The sequence below is a fragment of the Mercenaria mercenaria genome, chromosome 4 (assembly GCF_021730395.1).
Source record: "Mercenaria mercenaria strain notata chromosome 4, MADL_Memer_1, whole genome shotgun sequence".
In the NCBI taxonomy this organism is placed as follows: domain Eukaryota; kingdom Metazoa; phylum Mollusca; class Bivalvia; order Venerida; family Veneridae; genus Mercenaria; species Mercenaria mercenaria.
Genome location: NC_069364.1, coordinates 18,551,443 through 18,569,913, shown reverse-complemented (window position 1 = coordinate 18,569,913; position 18,471 = coordinate 18,551,443). Strand labels below are relative to the sequence as shown.

Genomic DNA, 18,471 nt, shown 5'->3' with positions numbered 1-18,471 from the left:
TAGAAAGCACTGATTTTATACCTTAGTTTATTACAAACAGGCTTTGATGATTGCGTATGCTGCTTTGTTTGTGGTGGTAATCTACGTCGTTGGTGCATCAATGACGATCCGTGGACAGAACATTGTCGTTTGTTCCCGTTATGTCTGTTCGCTCGGGAACAGAAAGGAGATGAATTCATAGACCAGACGCAAGCAGTCGGTTCGGATTTAGGAAATGGGGTAACACTTTACAGTTCATATAAGACAAATAAACATCTTACAATTGTAGCCTATAATAGAAATCAACGTAAAACATCACACAAACTGAATGGTGCAACAGATGTCAAAGACAGAGTCCTAACTCCCATGTTTCTATAAACAGTTCGATGAAATATTTGTAATACGAAAAACAGGGAGTCTAATGATAACACTGCTACGAGTTCACTATATATTTACAAAATTGCCTGCACATAGTTTTGTATATAAATATGTTTTCATATTAAAAGTAAAAAGCGATCATTAATCCATTTTAATGCAAAATATCTGATCTAAATTGTTTAAATATCTCATATTTATTAATAAAACTTTTTTTCTTTTTATCTTTTACCGTATATTTCTACTTTCTATATATATATCAGTTTTTATATCTATTTTCTTTTAAAATGACACTAAATGGAGCATAATTTCTTAAAAACTAATACATATGTATATGTCAGACTTGTTTCTTATCATAGAGGTATAAATTATGTATATTTAACAAGGTTTTTTTTTGCCCTTGAAAGAAATACGTAATGACACATTATTGAGGTCCAAAATGGCTCTCTTTTTAAGCAATTTTGCAAACAAACTAAAATTACCTTTTCAGGTACAGCTGTCACTTTCTCAATCCGGAGATCGTGGCTTCAATCCCAACGGGGTGACGACCACACCTTCTCATATCATTTGTTTTCAAATAAATTTCAAGCTTCCAAAAACAATAAAACTAGAATAAACTAGAATAAACTAAAAATAGCTACAATTTACTGTAAGGTGAGAAATAACCTTAAGCAGCCTTAAAGGTATATCATTCCTGCGGAAGAATATTGCAATATTAATCAAAGTAAATTCCTTTTAAACTCCATTTCAGACTAAACGTGTGCAGGACATGTATCTTAATTTCTCATATATTTATATATCGTTCACCAGGATAATGTTTCCGTGGAAAAACAGCTCATTGTTAGAGCAGATATGGAGGAACTGAGAGGCGCGTTTCTAGAGATGGGAAATGAGGATTCCGTTTTCAGGAAAGCTATTTGGCACCTTAGAAACTTAGGTAGAGTTTTACTTACAAGATGCAATAATGTTTCTTATTTTTTTCGTATTATTTACTAGACAGAAAAATATTATGGTAATGTTAAAAAAAAAAACTTCTTTCTTAATTGAAATGTGTACTTCTATATACAGGAATCTTACATCCCACTGTTGACGAAATCGCCGAAGTTGTCAGTGCAGTGAAAGATAAACGAGAATGCCATTCGGACAGGCAAGAATATGGTGATTAATTTTTTTCTTTCATGTTAGTAAATTTTGACAATTGTTGATAACTGACTTTTCAAAATATTTTGTCACAGATCAATACATACACTGATATGCTGTGACTAAAAACAAAGAAAATAATATTTATATAAAATCTGCTAAGACTATAAACCCATGGCATTTTCTTGTTTCATTTATAACATTTCATAACATTTCATAGTATAACATTTATGCATATGAATGTAAAAATAAACAATACTTTTGTCATTTGTTGACTTTTTTATATAAATTACACATTATTCTTTTACACGAAACATGGTAAACTATATTAGAGCGATCGCGAATGCTTTCTTTAATAGAAAGTTACGAATAAACTTTAATGTATATAGCTAGCAGCACATACGGGATAAAGTTTGATTTAAAATTTCAGAGTCATCTTTGCGGGAAAATCGCCGTTTGAGAAGTATTGTATTCTGCATGTTATGCGGAACGAATAACGTAGATACTCTTTTCCTGCCTTGCGCACATAACCGGACATGCAACGGATGTGCGGGGAAACTGAAAGTGTGTCCGGCTTGTCAAAGAAATATAGAAGAGAAAATACAAACATCAATGACAAAAAGGATGTAATGTGCAGTAATTCGTTTTATCAATGGTTGTTTTACAAACTATACAATGATAGTTGTAAAACGATTTTGTTGTGTAGAGAGTTATGTTGAAAAGAAGCATAGACGAATGAGTCGTCTATAACATCAGTGAAAAATGCAGCATGATTAAAAGACCGCTTCAATAGACTTGTCACGTTTTATTACCCACCGCCAGGAGACGTTGGGTTTATTGGTATGCTAATTTATTTTTCGCGTGTGGGACATGGAGCAAGTCATGTGACAGGTTTTCGATACTGTACATATTTTTTATTCGTGGATGTGTTTATGTATATATATTTCATCATTTTTTTGAAAATAAGAAAAAAAGTTAGGTCACGTAACACGTTTCGACCATCTTCGTAACACACCGAAAGTTACGACCATCTTCAACTTTCGATTTCGGGTGGCTGTAATCTAGTTCACACGATCCTTTTGTTTACATTTTTATTTTTACAATTTTCGCCTTTCATGTGGTACATTTGGCTTAGATACAAGAATTTTATAATTTGATTGTAATGTAGGATTATCACGATTATCGGAGATTTGTAGAATAATGCGTTTTGTTTATCTTAAATTGTAACAACGGATTGATGCGTATGACGTCATCATTTTCTGCGTACATAACATGTTTGTACAAACAAATAATTAGCTGTTCAATGAGATGATAACCTTTGATAGAGATATGTTTGTTGAGTAAATGGAAATGTGCTTACATTACATCTGTAAGGATTCTGGTTAGGAAAGTGTGGTTAGTTTGCATAAACTATAGATATTAGACTTTTTAGTATATATTATATATATTAGATTGCCATGACCTGTAATGGCCCCAATTGTTTTTGAGATCATTAGCCCACAAAACATTGCTCACAATAAAAAAGACTTCTAGGACTGATCTGAATACACATTCCTGACGGCGGAAAAACTTTTGATTTATTAATACATGTGGTCGTGCTTTCGGAAATATAAAGAGAAATCTGTTGACATATATTCGCTCACTTGTATCTGGAAGGATTGACCACACACTTACAAATAATAATATATACGAACAGATCCTTTGGAAGCACAGAACACAATCAAGCAAACTAGTAACACACTTGTTTTGACTGAATCTGTTCATGAGAGGTATTACAATGTGCAACAACTCTCATGCCCTCTTACACAGGCTTAAGCGGAATTCTACTATTGTAAAATTGAAAGTTTTCCAAAGGACGTAAAATATAGCAATACGTAGTCAAAGTTCCGGTAGACTTCTTACAGCCTTCTTACAGCCACAAGGCACTTAAAGGCTCATGTTGTGATGCTGAAATGATGCTAACGAATCGTAGAGCGCAACCAAGTTAATGTTGAAGTATAAGATATAAAATATCTATAGTTTATATTGTGAAATGGTTTTGTCTTACATGAGATAAACATTTTTGCGAAATCTAAAGGCAAGTATGCGCTATGTGTTTTCAATACTTCTTATTTTATACCTTAATGTAAGAGATCATTATGTAGTTTTCATCTTGCAACATGAAAGTAAAATTTTGCACACACTTGTACATAGCACACGCTCATACCTGCGTTTTATGTTTGTAAGATCTCGCTTTTTTCATATCTCTACTTTTCTACCTTTTTTCTCCATTTTTTTCTTTCTTGTCCAAGTGTCATTCTTTTTTCTACTAACTGGTATAGTCTACGTCTATGTTCTTGTTATCCTTTTGTACAAACTGCCTAGAGAATCAGGAAATATTGATATCTTATCGTCTTGTCGATTTTTTTCTGAAATTTGATTTTTATATATTGAAACCGTTTAGTTTGTAATACAACGTCACAAGTAAAATATCTTTCCACAAAAAAAAAAAACAAGTGGCTAACACCTTTCATGAATTTTTCAAACTTGAGAGATTTGCAAACTTATAATAAATGGTGCTGTAATTTATCATCTCCAGTTGTGTCATAATTTTGTTGATGATATTTGGCCATTTCCATCAGACTTGCCGGGTCAGGTAGTGGCGGCGCGTATTTCAACAAATATTTTAAAAAGCATTGACGTCAATAAAGCTAACAGGTTTATGCTATTAACACACCAAGTATAGAGTTAGCCTGGCAGAATTGTGATACGTGTGTAAAACTAGTTGCGTAAAGATAATTTAGGGAAGTGATTTCTTTCGGACAGATGCATGTATATTTTCAGTCAGCTAGAACTGTTTCAAAAGAAAATTATTTACTTTGATAGATGTTACTTTTTTGCTAAGCCTTTACTGTGAAAGATAAACGTATATAGATAACACTAAGCAGAGACTTTTAAAACGGTGCATTCAACCACAAATACATCTGTTCAATAGTACTTGTCTTTCTTTTGATCACTTTAGAGAATGTATATGATATAAATTTATTCTGAATATTTCCCAATTGATAACAATTGTCGTTTTCATGTTTCACACTAGACCACAAAATACGGATGAAAATAAAAGGAAAAAACGTTGGAAATTTTCTGAAATGCGGCGACATCCTTGAGTTCATTATCTGTGCATACACTGTGATTGAAGAAACTGGAAATGGTGTCGTTAACGATTTGATGGATGATTATGTATAGTTTGGTATACTTTTGTAAATTTATTTTCCATAACACGACTTCCAATATCTTTTTATATATTAGTTTAACTATCACAACAACTTTAAGTATAATGCAGTGGAAGTAAAACATCTCCATTAATTTCACGCCGTCTTGTCATATTTTCTAGAATAATAGAGTCAAATAAATGCCCGTTTAAAAGAGTTCTACTCAAGATAGTTCTGGGAGTGGGCATGAGAAGTGTTTCACATTTCATTAACTGTCGTGAAAAGCCTCATGATATGATTTTGCTCCGTTTTGTCTTTATAAAGATTTTATTCTAAAACATTATTTTCATTAGTTCCGTTTAGAACATATGTATTGTATGATCGATTCAATATTGTTGACACATTGTGTATATAATGAGATACCGACCATGTGTGAATATGCAAATGTCCCCTTCAGAACAGAACGCCTCATTTTTTAAAACTTAAAACGATACTGCACCCAGCTGGTATCATAAGGACGAATTTCTCACGGGACTAACACTTTTTGACTTTCAAAATGAATGTTTCTGATAAAACTATAAGAAAATGATAGTTATTCCATGGCTAAATCAATAAATTCTGTTAAAATCATAGGTTTAGGTAGTGGACCTTGCTGTGTTTTAATAGTAGCAGCCTTTACTTATTAAAAAAACGCTTGTAATAAGAAATTTGTAACTTTTTATACAATAACAATAACGTTGAACGATCAACTTAAAGCAGCATGCCTCCAGATTTGGCTAAAAAATAATCTTTCTTTCAAATTTAAGTTCCCGACATCGTAACCAATAGCGCTATAGCTGAAGTAGTCAATAATGACTTCAAAATATAGATATTTATAATCGAGACAGTTTACCTGGAGTAACAGCGTGACAAACGCTTTTCGATTTTCATCGTAAAAAGTAGTAAAAACAGCAAATTCTCATGTGTTTCCGTAACATAAAGTTTGTCAGTAATTAAGTTTTAAACCCTTCTTAAGAAATATAGCATTTATTTCAAGATATCTTAAAGAAATATTGTTTTGTTTTGTTGTCGAACGATCTGGAGGCATGCCGCTTTAAACCAAGAGATTTATTTTAAAATATAAATACACGTCCTTGACATATTTTTCCGACCAGGAAGTTAAATATGAAGATCACATTTAAATATTTAAAGTATTTATAACGTAATTCAATTCAGAAAGCACTTGCTGGAATGACTTATGTTAATATCGTTGAAAACAGTAACTGAATACGAAACATGTTCCCTTTTAGTTAAGTGAGACATAAGATTTAATTTCAGTAAGGTAAGCGCATCATTTATAAATAGTAACAAACAGAGATTCGTTTTAAATTTGCATGCATCTTAAAATGAAAAGATGCTGCTGCAATATTGTGAAGTGTTTATGCAGTCGCTTACTATATTTTACTAAGAGAAAGTTAACATTTTTTCGTAAGAAACATTTGTAATACTGTTATAATTATTTTCTGAATAAGATTATCTGACTGTTCTCAGTTTACACGGTTACTCGGCTTCTTATCATGCTTCTCAAATCACACCGACATCCTGTTTACATTTTGGGGGAAAAAACGGGCATTCGCAGTGCAATAGTCCACTTCCTGTTGACTCCCATAATCAGCCAATCATTTTATTGCAAACAATTTGTGTGGTAATTTCAAATTCAAATCAGTGTTGTTAAAGAGATTTTAATCATGTTTCTGCAGGTAATTCCGTTTTGCTTCTATTTTTATATTAAATTATATTTATTGCTTATTCTTTTATTCATATTTACATTCTTTAGATTTTGTCTTAAATTCTAAGATGTGGTTAAATTTATTAAATATACAGAACGATATACATGTTCTTAAGGAGGTAGGTTACCTTTATATTTGTATTTGCGCATGTCCAACCGGAAGCTAACGTGACGATTTACGACGACGTTTACGACAAACTAAATGTGTTTGTATATTCATTCTTCTGAAAACAAATCATAGACCTGTCTTCGATCTGACGCTTTATGGTTTAATAATGCAGAAATAATGAATAAATTGCCGCAGAAACGCTTCAAAACAATGTTACCTTAAAATGACGTCATTGACGTCATGACGTTACGTGTCAGTTACCGCGCAAAATTAATAGCTTTTATCTTGAAAGTACGTAATTCTGTGCATTTTCTTTATTCAAACTATTTTCAAATAACCATTATTTGCTGAAATATTTTTTATGAGTCTTTTGCTCTGAATAATAATCAGTATTTTGCTTCTTTTATGTAGTTATATTGAAATGTTATGCGGAATGTAAGAAAATGAATTATGGTAACCAATGTTATTTGGAATATAGTTGGGTGAGGGGTTACTTTTTACGGCCATTTTCAAATAAAAAATCTAGCAGTTTGATTTGTAATACCTATTTTTCAGGTTCCGTTGATAATTTGTTACTTATATACTAAACTAAGATCTAAAATTGTTCAAATTTCAGTAGAAAAGTGTGGTTTCTTGAATTGAATTGACGCTACCATGGAAACGAAGCCCGTGACCTATGTATCTAAATGTTAAATTCAAAAGCGTTGACACTAGTCTATTTAAGAAACACAGCTTCGGCTTTTTATTTTCATTTCAACAATATCCATGAGAATAATAGTAGCATGCTGAACGATTTTTCCATGAAAAATGCCAGACGAGGGGTACTGCTGTAAGTACTCTAAGCTTAGAAATTTGTTTGAATAAATGCAGATAACACGAAAATATAACTTACTTTAGAAATAATATGTTTTAAAGCTACATCAGCTAGAAAGATAATCTTATTCAATATTATTTTATAAGAAATTACGACAAAAAGCAAGATATAAGCCATTTTAAACATCTCTGTTGCCATGGTTACTTTAAACTTTAAGAAAAATAGGGTACCATGTATAGTGCTTGGTATTTTGCTAATAATATTACCCAAATATTCCATGTTGGTCATAAACAGAATGGCACAGAAGCCATCGAAAACCCCTATTTTTATACATAGTTGTTTAAAAATGAGAGAAAATGCGTTACCATGGAAACACGAGCCTCGCGACATATACATTTTAAGCTTATATTAGAAAGCTAACGTGCATACTAGTAAAATTATAAATTATGCTGACTTCTACGGATATCAATGAAACTAAAATACACCGAAAAGTGTTAAATATCCGTATTTTCCTTCTTCTTTCAATATGAAATACCTTTGGAGGGTCATGTTCTTCAAACCTGGATAAAAATTGAACTTGAAGGAACAGAGACAAACGAAACTGAGATTTTAGCAGTTAAAACTTCATATTACACGAAATATAAAAAGATGCTGCGGTTCAACTAATTTGAATTTACCCTTGTAACAAGGTAACCTACCTCCTTAAGCTAAGTCTGCGTTCCCAACCCGGCTTAGAATGCAGTATCAACTTATTTAAAGTTGTGTTATTTATCTCCATTTTCTATTCTATCTTGTCTACCGACCATATTATCTTGTCAAACGGACATGCCATTGTGTTGAATTACAATGTTAGAACTTTATTCTGTGTTATTTGTCTGTTTGTTATACTGCCTTGTCTACCGGCCATATTGTCCTGTCCATAAGACGCACCATTATGTTTACATACAGTATTAACTTTTCGATACAATACTAACTAATTCAATGCGATGTTGTTGTTGTTACCACAGTATAATGTGGTGACGTCATAAGTCCATCTCTGCGATCTAAGTGGGTTGTTCCTAGTCCACCTACCGTTCATCTATATTCAGGAACTGAGAATGGCGGAAAAGTATGGAAGCCACAGCCTATTTTTAGGGATACATTTCGCGGTAGTTATCATCTTTATGTACTATTATTTATCATAATTATTAAATAAAAGTAAAAACAATACTTATATAATAATCACACAAAAAAAAATATGCTCCCGAAGGTTGTCATATTAAAATCGCACTGTTTGTTCGTCCGTCCGTCAGTGCGTGCGCCCTTGTAAATTATCTTCAGGACTGTAACTCTGCCTTCCTTAAAGGGATTTTGAAATATCTTGGCATAAATGTTCACCATAATGAGACGACGTGTCATGCGCAAGACTCAGACCCCTGGCTTCAAGGTAAAGATCAGACTTAGACGTCAAATGCATGCTAAAACAGGGCATGTTTCGTTTCCGGTACATAATTCTGCCATTCACGAAGGAATTTTAAAATAACTTGGCATAAATGTTCACCATAGTGAGACAATGTGTCATGCGCAAGACTTAGAAAACTAGCACTAATGTCAAGTTCAAACTTAGTGTTAACATGGTCTGTTTCGTGTCCGGTTCATAAATTTGCCATTCATCAAGGGATTTTGAAATTACATGACATGAATGTTTCATATAATGAGACGATGTGTAGTGCGCAATATTCAGGCTCTAAGGTCAAGGTCACACTTTGAGGTTAAAAGATAACATGGCATGTCTCATGTCCGGTCCATAACTCTACCATCGATGAAGGGATTTGTAAATTGTGTCAGATCAGATGAGCTTAAAGAACGTTTTTCATACTAAATCACTGATAGATCTATCGTCATCATCTTCTTTTTTTCATTATCATTATTCTCATTATTATTATTGTTGTTGTTGTTGTTGTTGTTATCATCATCATCATCATTTTTATTATTGTTTTACGAAGTCTCGGTGCCATATTTAGATAATCAAGATTGAAAAACTAATAGAGGGATTTAATAGAGATATATCATTTTCTTACGTTCTACATTTCTTCTTCAAGATATATATTTACGTACTTGATTAAGTTTGTATACGTAAAAAAATAAAAGAGCCTTTTTCTGTGCTAGAATGTGCATTGACTTTACTTGTAATACCTACAGGTTAAACTTTTCATTAACATTTTGAGCCAGTATATCTTTTCAAAAATAATTACTTTGAGGAAAAGTATGTTTAAAAGTGTAAGTAAAAATGAAAAACTTAATTCACAAAGCTCTTCAAAAGCAACACAATTGAATTTTGGATAATTCTATATATAACTGAAATTTACATAGGCTACTTTGAAAAGAAATAAAGAGTTGTAAAGAATTTGTTTCACCATTCATCTCAAGTGAAACACGGAAGTAAAATGATTAAGCAATGTATTAGTAATGGAAATTAACTATCCAGTGTATCACTGTGACCATCGCTGTTTCAGTGCAAAAGAATTACAAAAAATACACCATGCAAATTATATTTGTTTCACCATTCATCTCAAGTGAAACACGGAAGTAAAATGATTCAGCAATGTATTAGTAATGGAAATTAACTATCCAGTGTATCACTGTGACCATCGCTGTTTCAGTGCAAAAGAATTACAAAAACACCATGCAAATTATATTGCTATGTGCCTCAAAACTGTGCACTGGTTTTGACCCAAGTTTATCTGTAAATCACCTATAAAATGAGAAGAGCATGTACAATTGGTAGGGGTATAATATATACACACTGAAAGATATCGTTTACAAAACCAGTTAAAATCGTCTTAATTCAATTCTTATAATTATTTAGGGATAATGAAAATACTTGAAATAGTACTCGTCAGTATTAAAAGGAAAATCTGCAATGCCTGACCATTTAACAGGTCTTTTAAGGAGAATGAATAATTTCAGATAATGCACATGTATTTGTACTGAAAATGTTAATGTCTCTAGGTTTGATATGCTTTAAAGGTACTGACGTCTAGATTTGGCTAAAATAGTCTTTCAAATTGAAGTTTGGTTAATGGTTATATTATGAACATTAGAACATGATTTCTTGTTTCTAAAATATTTTAAAACATTCCAAAACAAGAAAGAAAGATGACCGCGTAGGGAATCGAACCCCGGACCGCCACGGCAATAAAATACATTTTTCCGTCGTCTTAACCAATAGCGCTATAGATGAAGTATAAGTTAATAAATGGGAGAGTGGTGCCTTTGAGTGATAATGGCCCTGGCAAAGTGATAATAGCTCGAGGGCTATTATCTTCTTTAAGGGCCATTGTCACTCAAAGGCACCGCTCTTCCATGTATTTACCTGTTTATTACATGTTAACTTATAATATAGTAAGAAAGGTTTAGTGTGTCATTTTTATAGGTACTAGCATCTCTCTACTGGCATAGGCCTAATAATTCAGCTTTTCAGTTTCTATATTATTTGCATAAGAGGTTATAAATCGTATAAAATCAAATGCCTTGATAGTTCTATTTTTTTTTTTGCTTATTGCATAATTTAGAGATCATGGAAATAACTTATTTCAAGAAGAATACGCTCAAGATGATAAACTAAAACTGAAATATTCGATGTTTTACCTCCATGAAACACCATGACGTCATTTCTGTTTACGGACGTTAATTTCCCGCGCACGATAATGGCCCCGGGGCTTATTATGATAATGTGATAATGCATGACGCAATGCGATAACAGGAGAATTTTCAGCACAAATTTGTTCTATTTATAGGTACTCATGTAATAAGTAGTGAATAATGACTTATCATAATTTACCAGGAGCAAAACGCGTGAAAAACGCTTTTCTATTTTTATCGTAAAAAGTAGTAAAAATAGCAAATTCTCATGTGTTTCCGTCAGATAAAGTTTGTCAGTAATTCAGTTTTAAAGCCTTCTTTGAAAAATAGCATTTATTTTAAGATATCTATATATTTTTTTTTTTTTTTTTTTTGTTATCGAACGATCTGGGGGCACGCCGCTTTAAGTCTGCGATTTTTGCAACTTTGCAACTTTACATTTGAATGTATTTATAATACTCAAATAAGTCGCTCGCAAAAAGATCATTTCCATCATTCTATATATATCATCATACGATCCGGGCTGCATGATGGCTTCTCGAACTAAATAAACCAGTTTTTAAGGGTTTAAAGTGGCAGAAGTACTAACAATGACAGCTGTATGCAAAATTTATTTTTCTATGGACAACTAAAATCACATTTGCTTCAAATTCCCAAATGCAGAATATATATTGATAATTGTCATGGTGTGTCTTGAAACTATATCCGTAAATTTGATTTTCAAAAGCGAAATACGCACACCATATAGTGCCATTCATCATCGAGAAGCAAAGCAAATCTATATCATATTATAACATCTTATTCTTAATGTCTAAACATTTTTCATCCTGTTATTTTCATTGTTTGAATTCGTTATATGTTTACGATCGTTTTGCGTGATGTGGAAATGGTTTTACTGCTGTCATAATTGCTCATATGTGTAGGTGTAAATTACTAATAAAATATTGATAGAGACAAGTCATAAACACGGGGTTACGGTTTTGGTCGGCGGTAGTCATGTTTCTTTATTTACAAATACGAAACTTGACAGATAATTCCTAAAACGAAATAGGTTATTAAACTTACTGTGTTATACTTCGGTTTTATGAGTAGAAATACTTAATTATATATATATATGTTTTCTTTATCACTTTTACCTCAGAAATTATCAAAATCACATTATTCAATTTAAATCTGATTATAAGTTACTAGCAGTTATATTTTAATATCCTGAAAGACATAAACTTAAACTGTAGCTGCTTGTAATTATAATTCCAAACTGCAGTGTGAATTAGTTCGAGTTTTCATTGATTGCGATAACTCGTTTCATATCATTGTCTTAGCGAAAATAGATATAAACAATTATATCAATGACTTTCAATCTTTTCGATCTTGACTTAGAAAATAAATGCATCTCAGACATTTATGAAACACAGATAACTTTTCATTCATTGAATCATGCGGAAAATTATGACTGTTGTGAACCGTTAACCCAAAGTGAACAGATCAATAATGTGTAAAAATAGCATGCAATTAATAAGAATGTAAAATTAATCCAAATTCATTAAACGAAAGTATTTAATATTATAAAATTCCGTCTTTCGGTCTGTTCGATTTTGATTGTATTTTTTTTTTTCTCTATGATTCAAAAGATATCCATGTGTCTGTTGCATCAGGAGAGCAATTACTCTGACACAGGTTAATATGTGCTTGATTGTTTTTAAACATACACTGCCAGATCAGTTATGTTAGATTATAATTACAATCTATTCAGATTTTCAGGCATACTTAATCTATTTCGATATAAATGACATAATGTGAGTAAAAGCACTTGACATAAAAAAACTTATTTCTAATTGCATATGCTTTGTTTAAGCACGACTATATTAACATTGTAGGAATAAGTTTTCGGAGAATGTGTAATTTTCTGGAATCCAGTGTTATCAAATTCCATTTGTTTCAGTATTTTGTTTTGGTTTCAGATAAAAACAGGATACCATCCAAAAAGAGGCATGCCATTTGTGCTACGGCATGGTGTCACAGAAACTTTTCCGTTTTTCAAAGTATATTTCTAAAGCTGACTTAATCGCTCATTATAAAAGAATAAATTTATTCAAGAAGGGTATTTATGACTCTAAAAATCTTAGCCGTATTGAGTGGAATGTTGTCAAAAAAATCAGACATCACATTGCTCGTGATATTCGTGAAGCGTATGCACACCACCAGTATACCAGCAACAGTGATGGATCCCACCCCATGTTGAATAAACGAACCTTGGATCGAGGAGAATGCTAACTGGTCAGTTTGTGTTTACTATCTATGTGTACGAGAACCATTATCATATGAATTGACTCCTGACCAACAATTTGAGTGCAAAGTGCAATAATAATAGACATTGTAAACAGACCAACTATTCTGTCTACATATTTTCTTTTTTCAAATGTTCAGATATGGCAAATTATTGTGCTAGAACTGAATTCCCGCGACAGGTATCTACCGATCAAGCAAGCGAAGGTTTAAGTGAAATTGCCTTCTCAAACGGAGCAACGTTTCTATCAATGTTCGGGGTGAATGGTCACCGATTTGTCAGAAACGGTATTTTACATGAACAACAGCAGTTCACATATACACGTTCAGCAGAAACATCGACAGCTGCACGAAGACAGCCGCCGCCGGCGAAACATCCTGACTATACAGATTACAGTGAACGGCTTAGATCCTACGCAAGATGGAGTCGTTCAAATCCAAGTCCTGTGTGTCTTTCTGAAGCTGGCTTTTTCTTCACTAGTAGGTGCAACATTTTTCGTGCTTCTATTTGAAAAATAACATGATATTAAAACAAATTAAATTTAAAATGAGAAAAGCGCTTTACATATTAATATATCTTGAATTATTGTTCACATTAAATTCAAAACTATCTCTGTTTTTTAGCTCACCTGTCACAAAGTGACAAGGTGAGCTTTTGTGATCGCGCGGCGTCCGTCGTCCGTCGGCCGTCCGTGCGTGCGTGCGTGCGTCCGTCCGTCCGTCCGTAAACTTTTACTTGTGACCACTCTAGAGGTCACATTTTTTTTGGATCTTTATGAAAGTTGGTCAGAATGTTCATCTTGATGATATCTAAGTCAAGTTTGAAACTGGGTCACGTGCCATCAAAAACTAGGTCAGTAGGTCAAATAATAGAAAAACCTTGTGACCTCTCTAAAGGCCATATTTTTCATGGGATCTGTATGAAAGTTGGTCTGAATGTTCATCTTGATGATATCTAGGTCAAGTTCGAAACTGGGTTACGTGCCTTCAAAAACTAGGTCAGTAGGTCTAAAAATAGAAAAACCTTGTGACCTCTCTAGAGGCCATATATGTCATAAAATCTTCATGAAAATTGGTCAGAACTTTCATCTTGATGATATCTAGGTCAAGTTTGAAACTGGGTCAGGTGCGGTCAAAAACTAGGTCAGTAGGTCTAAAAATAGAAAAACCTTGTGACCTCTCTAGAGGCCATATATTTTAAGAGATCTTCATGAAAGTTGGTCCGAATGTTCATCTTGATGATATCTAGGTCAAGTTTGAAAGTGGGTTACGTGCCTTCAAAAACTAGGTCAGTAGGTCAAATAATAGAAAAACCTTGTGACCTCTCTAAAGGCCATATTTTTCATGGGATCTGTATGAAAGTTGGTCTGAATATTCATCTTGATGATATCTAGGTCAAGTTCGAAACAGGGTCATGTGCGGTCAAAAACTAGGTCAGTAGGTCTAAAAATAGAAAAACCTTGTGACCTCTCTAGAGGCCATACTTATGAATGGATCTCCATAAAAATTGGTCAGAATGTTCATCTTGATGATATCTAGGTCAAGTTCGAAAGTTGGTCACGTGCCTTCAAAAAGTAGGTCAGTAGGTCAAATAATAAAAAATGTTGTGACCTCTCTAGAGGCCATATTTTTCATAGGATCTTTATGAAAGTTGGTCTGAATGTTTATCTTGAAGATGTATAGGTCAAGTTTGAAACTGGGTCAACTGCGATCAAAAACTAGATCAGTAGGTCTTGAAATAGAAAAACCTTGTGACCTCTCTAGAGGCCATATCCTTGAATGGATCTTCATGAAAATTGGTCAGAATGTTCAACTTGATGATATCTAGGTCAAGTTTGAAACTGGGTCAACTGCGGTCAAAATCTAGGTCTGTAGATCAAAAATTATTAAAATCTTTTGACCTCTCTAGAGGCCATATTTTTCAATGGATCTTCAGGAAAACTGATCTGAATGTTCATCTTGATGATATCTAGGTCAGTTTCGAAACTGGGTCACGTGCGGTCAAAAACTAGGCCAGTAGGTAGAAAAATAGAAAAACCTTGTGACCTCTCTAGAGGCCATATTTTTCATGAGATCTTCATGAAAATTAGTGAGAATGTTCATCTTGATGATATCTAGATAAAGTTCAAAACAGGGTCACGTACCTTCGAAAACTAGGTCATTAGGTCAAATAATAGAAAAACCTTGTGACCTCTCTAAGAGACCATATTTTTCAATGGATCTTCATGAAAATTGGTCAGAATTTTTATCTTGATAATATCTAGGTCAAGTTCAAAACTGGGTCACATGAGCTCAAAAACTAGGTCACTATGTCAAATAATAGAAAAAACGACGTTATACTCAAAACTGGGTCATGTGGGAAGAGGTGAGCGATTCAGGACCATCATGGTCCTCTTGTTTATACTTGTAATACTTAAGATCGCACACACTCTAGGTTGATTGAGTGAAAAAGGGTAGATTTCAGATATGTTTTGAACGTGTGCAGACTGTTTAAAGTTAAACCTGATGCAGACAGAACTGTCACATGATAAATATGAACGGCAATGGAAACCAGTTCTTGGATCCTATCCACTACGGACAATCTCGATGGGGCTAGGCACTAGGGTAGAACAGTGTATTTTATACTTTGACAACAATATAAATGCTACTCTTTAATTTTAGAACACAGTTTTGAGTAGTCAAAGGAATGCGACCTAATACCTGCTATATGTATTGATAGAGGAGGTTTAAGCTTGAAACTTCCTTTTCTATTTTAGATCAAGGTGATTTGGTACGCTGTTTTCAGTGCGGTATAGGTCTCAAAGATTTCTCGGGAGGGGACGATCCCCTACTGGAACATGTACGATATTCGGGAAATTGTCTGTACCTTCTTGAACATCTTGGAACTGCAAGTTTGTCTGCAATAAAGGTAGAATATTCCACATTTAACATCTAAAAATCTGACATCCAAACTCATTTATAAAGATCTTATACATCAGTTTTCTTATAAAGATACAGAGCTTAGTGAAGAGATGCTTCATTTACCCTTATCTTGTCAGACAGCGCCCGGTGGCATGGTATTCTATAATAACACGCTGTTAATACAGAGGTGAGGGTTCGAATCCCGATTCAGGCACTGTAAATTTATCAAATGTTTTTAAGTGCCTTTTATCCAACAAAGAGACTTTTCTGGCTTTTTTTCGGGAATGAAAATTTCGTGTTTCTGATACTATGTATCTGGCACGTAAAAGAACCAGACGCAAAGGACTAGGCTATGTTAGTTGAATATGTCTGTATGTAACATATTTCTCTCTGTATTCTGTCGGATAGCCGCGAGGCGAATCCTTCTCTTGCTGTTTTCCTCAAGTAAGATCGCTTTGTTCATCCTCAAGTATAAAATTTAACCGAGTCTTATATTAGATAGCTTTGTTGATTCTTTGCTCCGATTCTTACAGATTTCATATAAAACTATCACGACTGCAGTCATTTCTGCCGTGCCAAGCCATATGACAGCCCGTACTTGGAATTATATTATATATATATATTGTACAAGGAAAATGCATGTAGATATATTTTTCAAACCACTGTCATTCTGTATTCTAAAGGTGACGGGTGTATGAGAATTTATATGTTTATATTTATTTATGTACAGAAGAAGTGTCAGACAGAGCAAGTACAAGGGATTGGACAACAACGTAAGTAAAAAATATTTAGGTCAAGTAATTTTGAAAATGCATTGTTTTATATACAGAAACTTATGTTTAATACGGGTCTAGTAACAACCCGTTCCTTTGATATTTCTGTATGAAACAAATCCTTTCATTAAAATTACCAAGAATGGAATAAAGAAGTTTGAAAGTCAGTGATTAGTTTTGAACTTTCCGAGAAGAAGGTTTTATATGAAATGCTTTAACACTTTGCATTTCAGTCCATTTAGACACCAAAACGTGTTTTAATCTTTAGCCTGCTGGCGGCAAGTGGTTCTGCCTTTGCGACCAGTGCAGACTAAAATCATGGCCTGCTCTGTTCGCTGTTCAGTCAGTAATTTTTCAGTGAACGTCGCTTGAAATAATAAATGGTATTGCCCGAATTGAATAATGGACCAGTCCATTTTAGATATAGCAGTATAAGGGTTAATATGACTTTGTCTGACTGCTAATTTTTGTAGCAATTCAGGATACATTCAGCATAGAGATTATTTTTCCAATTAAACATTCTGTAAAATGTTGGAAAAAAAATATTTCTTCAAATGTTTCATAAGCTAGAATTTTATCCAGGAAAAATAATTTTTTTCATTAAAATCGAAATTGGTAAACAGTTTTATTCAATTGCCGCTCTCGTCTTGTCAACACTGTAATTTCCGTTTGTGTGATATGATCAAGGAAATAAAAATGTCCAGTTTTCATCCATAATGACTATAAAGTACGGAAAAGTTTTGCATGAAACCTTAAATATAAAATAAACGGGAAATTATGATCGTTATTTCAGGAAGAAACAAGGAAGTATGATTTTACAGATCCGTGTAACTGGTGGTTTTCACAGTTTTGATTATTATATTTGTAAATATCACCCCAGGCTATTATTGCGAAACAAAGTAGCCTAAATGAATGAAATTAGTGGAACTACTTCTGTTATATTCAGAGTCAAACGCACAGTGTCGACAGCCTGAGTACAAGTGCTATGAAGTCCGTCTTTCATCCTTCAGTGGATGGCCGCAGTATTTAACCCAAAGACCTGAAGCATTAGCCGAGGCTGGACTTTACTATACTGGTAATTTTGGTTCTTTAAGAATTTAAAAACAGTTTTGGTATTTTATGTCGTAAAACTCTCTTGATAATCGAACAGTTCCATTGAAATATTTTTGAAACGAACAACGTTAAAAGCCAAATGTATAAACAAATGCAAAACAAAGTATTGCAAGTGGTTGTATGTTTATAAACAGGATCTGAAGACCATGTGCGCTGTTTCATGTGTGATGGCGGGTTACGGCACTGGGACACAGAGGACGACCCTTGGACAGAACATTGTCGATGGTTTCCGGCTTGTCAGTATGCCAGAGAAAAGAAAGGCGAAGAGTTTATAGCACTTGTTCAGGCTTCAGCAGAATATAATGAAGAGGTTAGCAAATGCATTAACTTTCGTTTCATGTACAGCAAGATAAATATAAAAATAGTGCACATAAGTCCGTGTATACTTCGTAAATAAA

The 18,471-nt window shown here is 33.4% G+C and overlaps 1 protein-coding gene across 1 annotated transcript in view; it reads left to right on the top strand.

Annotated features, from left to right (window-relative positions):
- The window catches only part of LOC123551113 (baculoviral IAP repeat-containing protein 7-like), a 35,676-nt gene that overhangs the window by 8,917 nt on the left and 8,288 nt on the right, over positions 1 to 18,471 (top strand). Inside the window, exons 7-15 of the mRNA XM_053540596.1 lie at positions 41 to 219; positions 1,165 to 1,291; positions 1,423 to 1,512; positions 1,925 to 6,424; positions 12,962 to 13,766; positions 16,043 to 16,194; positions 16,918 to 16,960; positions 17,907 to 18,035; positions 18,208 to 18,383. Coding sequence (XP_053396571.1) covers positions 13,430 to 13,766; positions 16,043 to 16,194; positions 16,918 to 16,960; positions 17,907 to 18,035; positions 18,208 to 18,383 — 837 coding nt within the window. The 5' untranslated portion in view covers positions 41 to 219; positions 1,165 to 1,291; positions 1,423 to 1,512; positions 1,925 to 6,424; positions 12,962 to 13,429. The remainder of the gene's footprint in view (positions 1 to 40; positions 220 to 1,164; positions 1,292 to 1,422; positions 1,513 to 1,924; positions 6,425 to 12,961; positions 13,767 to 16,042; positions 16,195 to 16,917; positions 16,961 to 17,906; positions 18,036 to 18,207; positions 18,384 to 18,471) is intronic.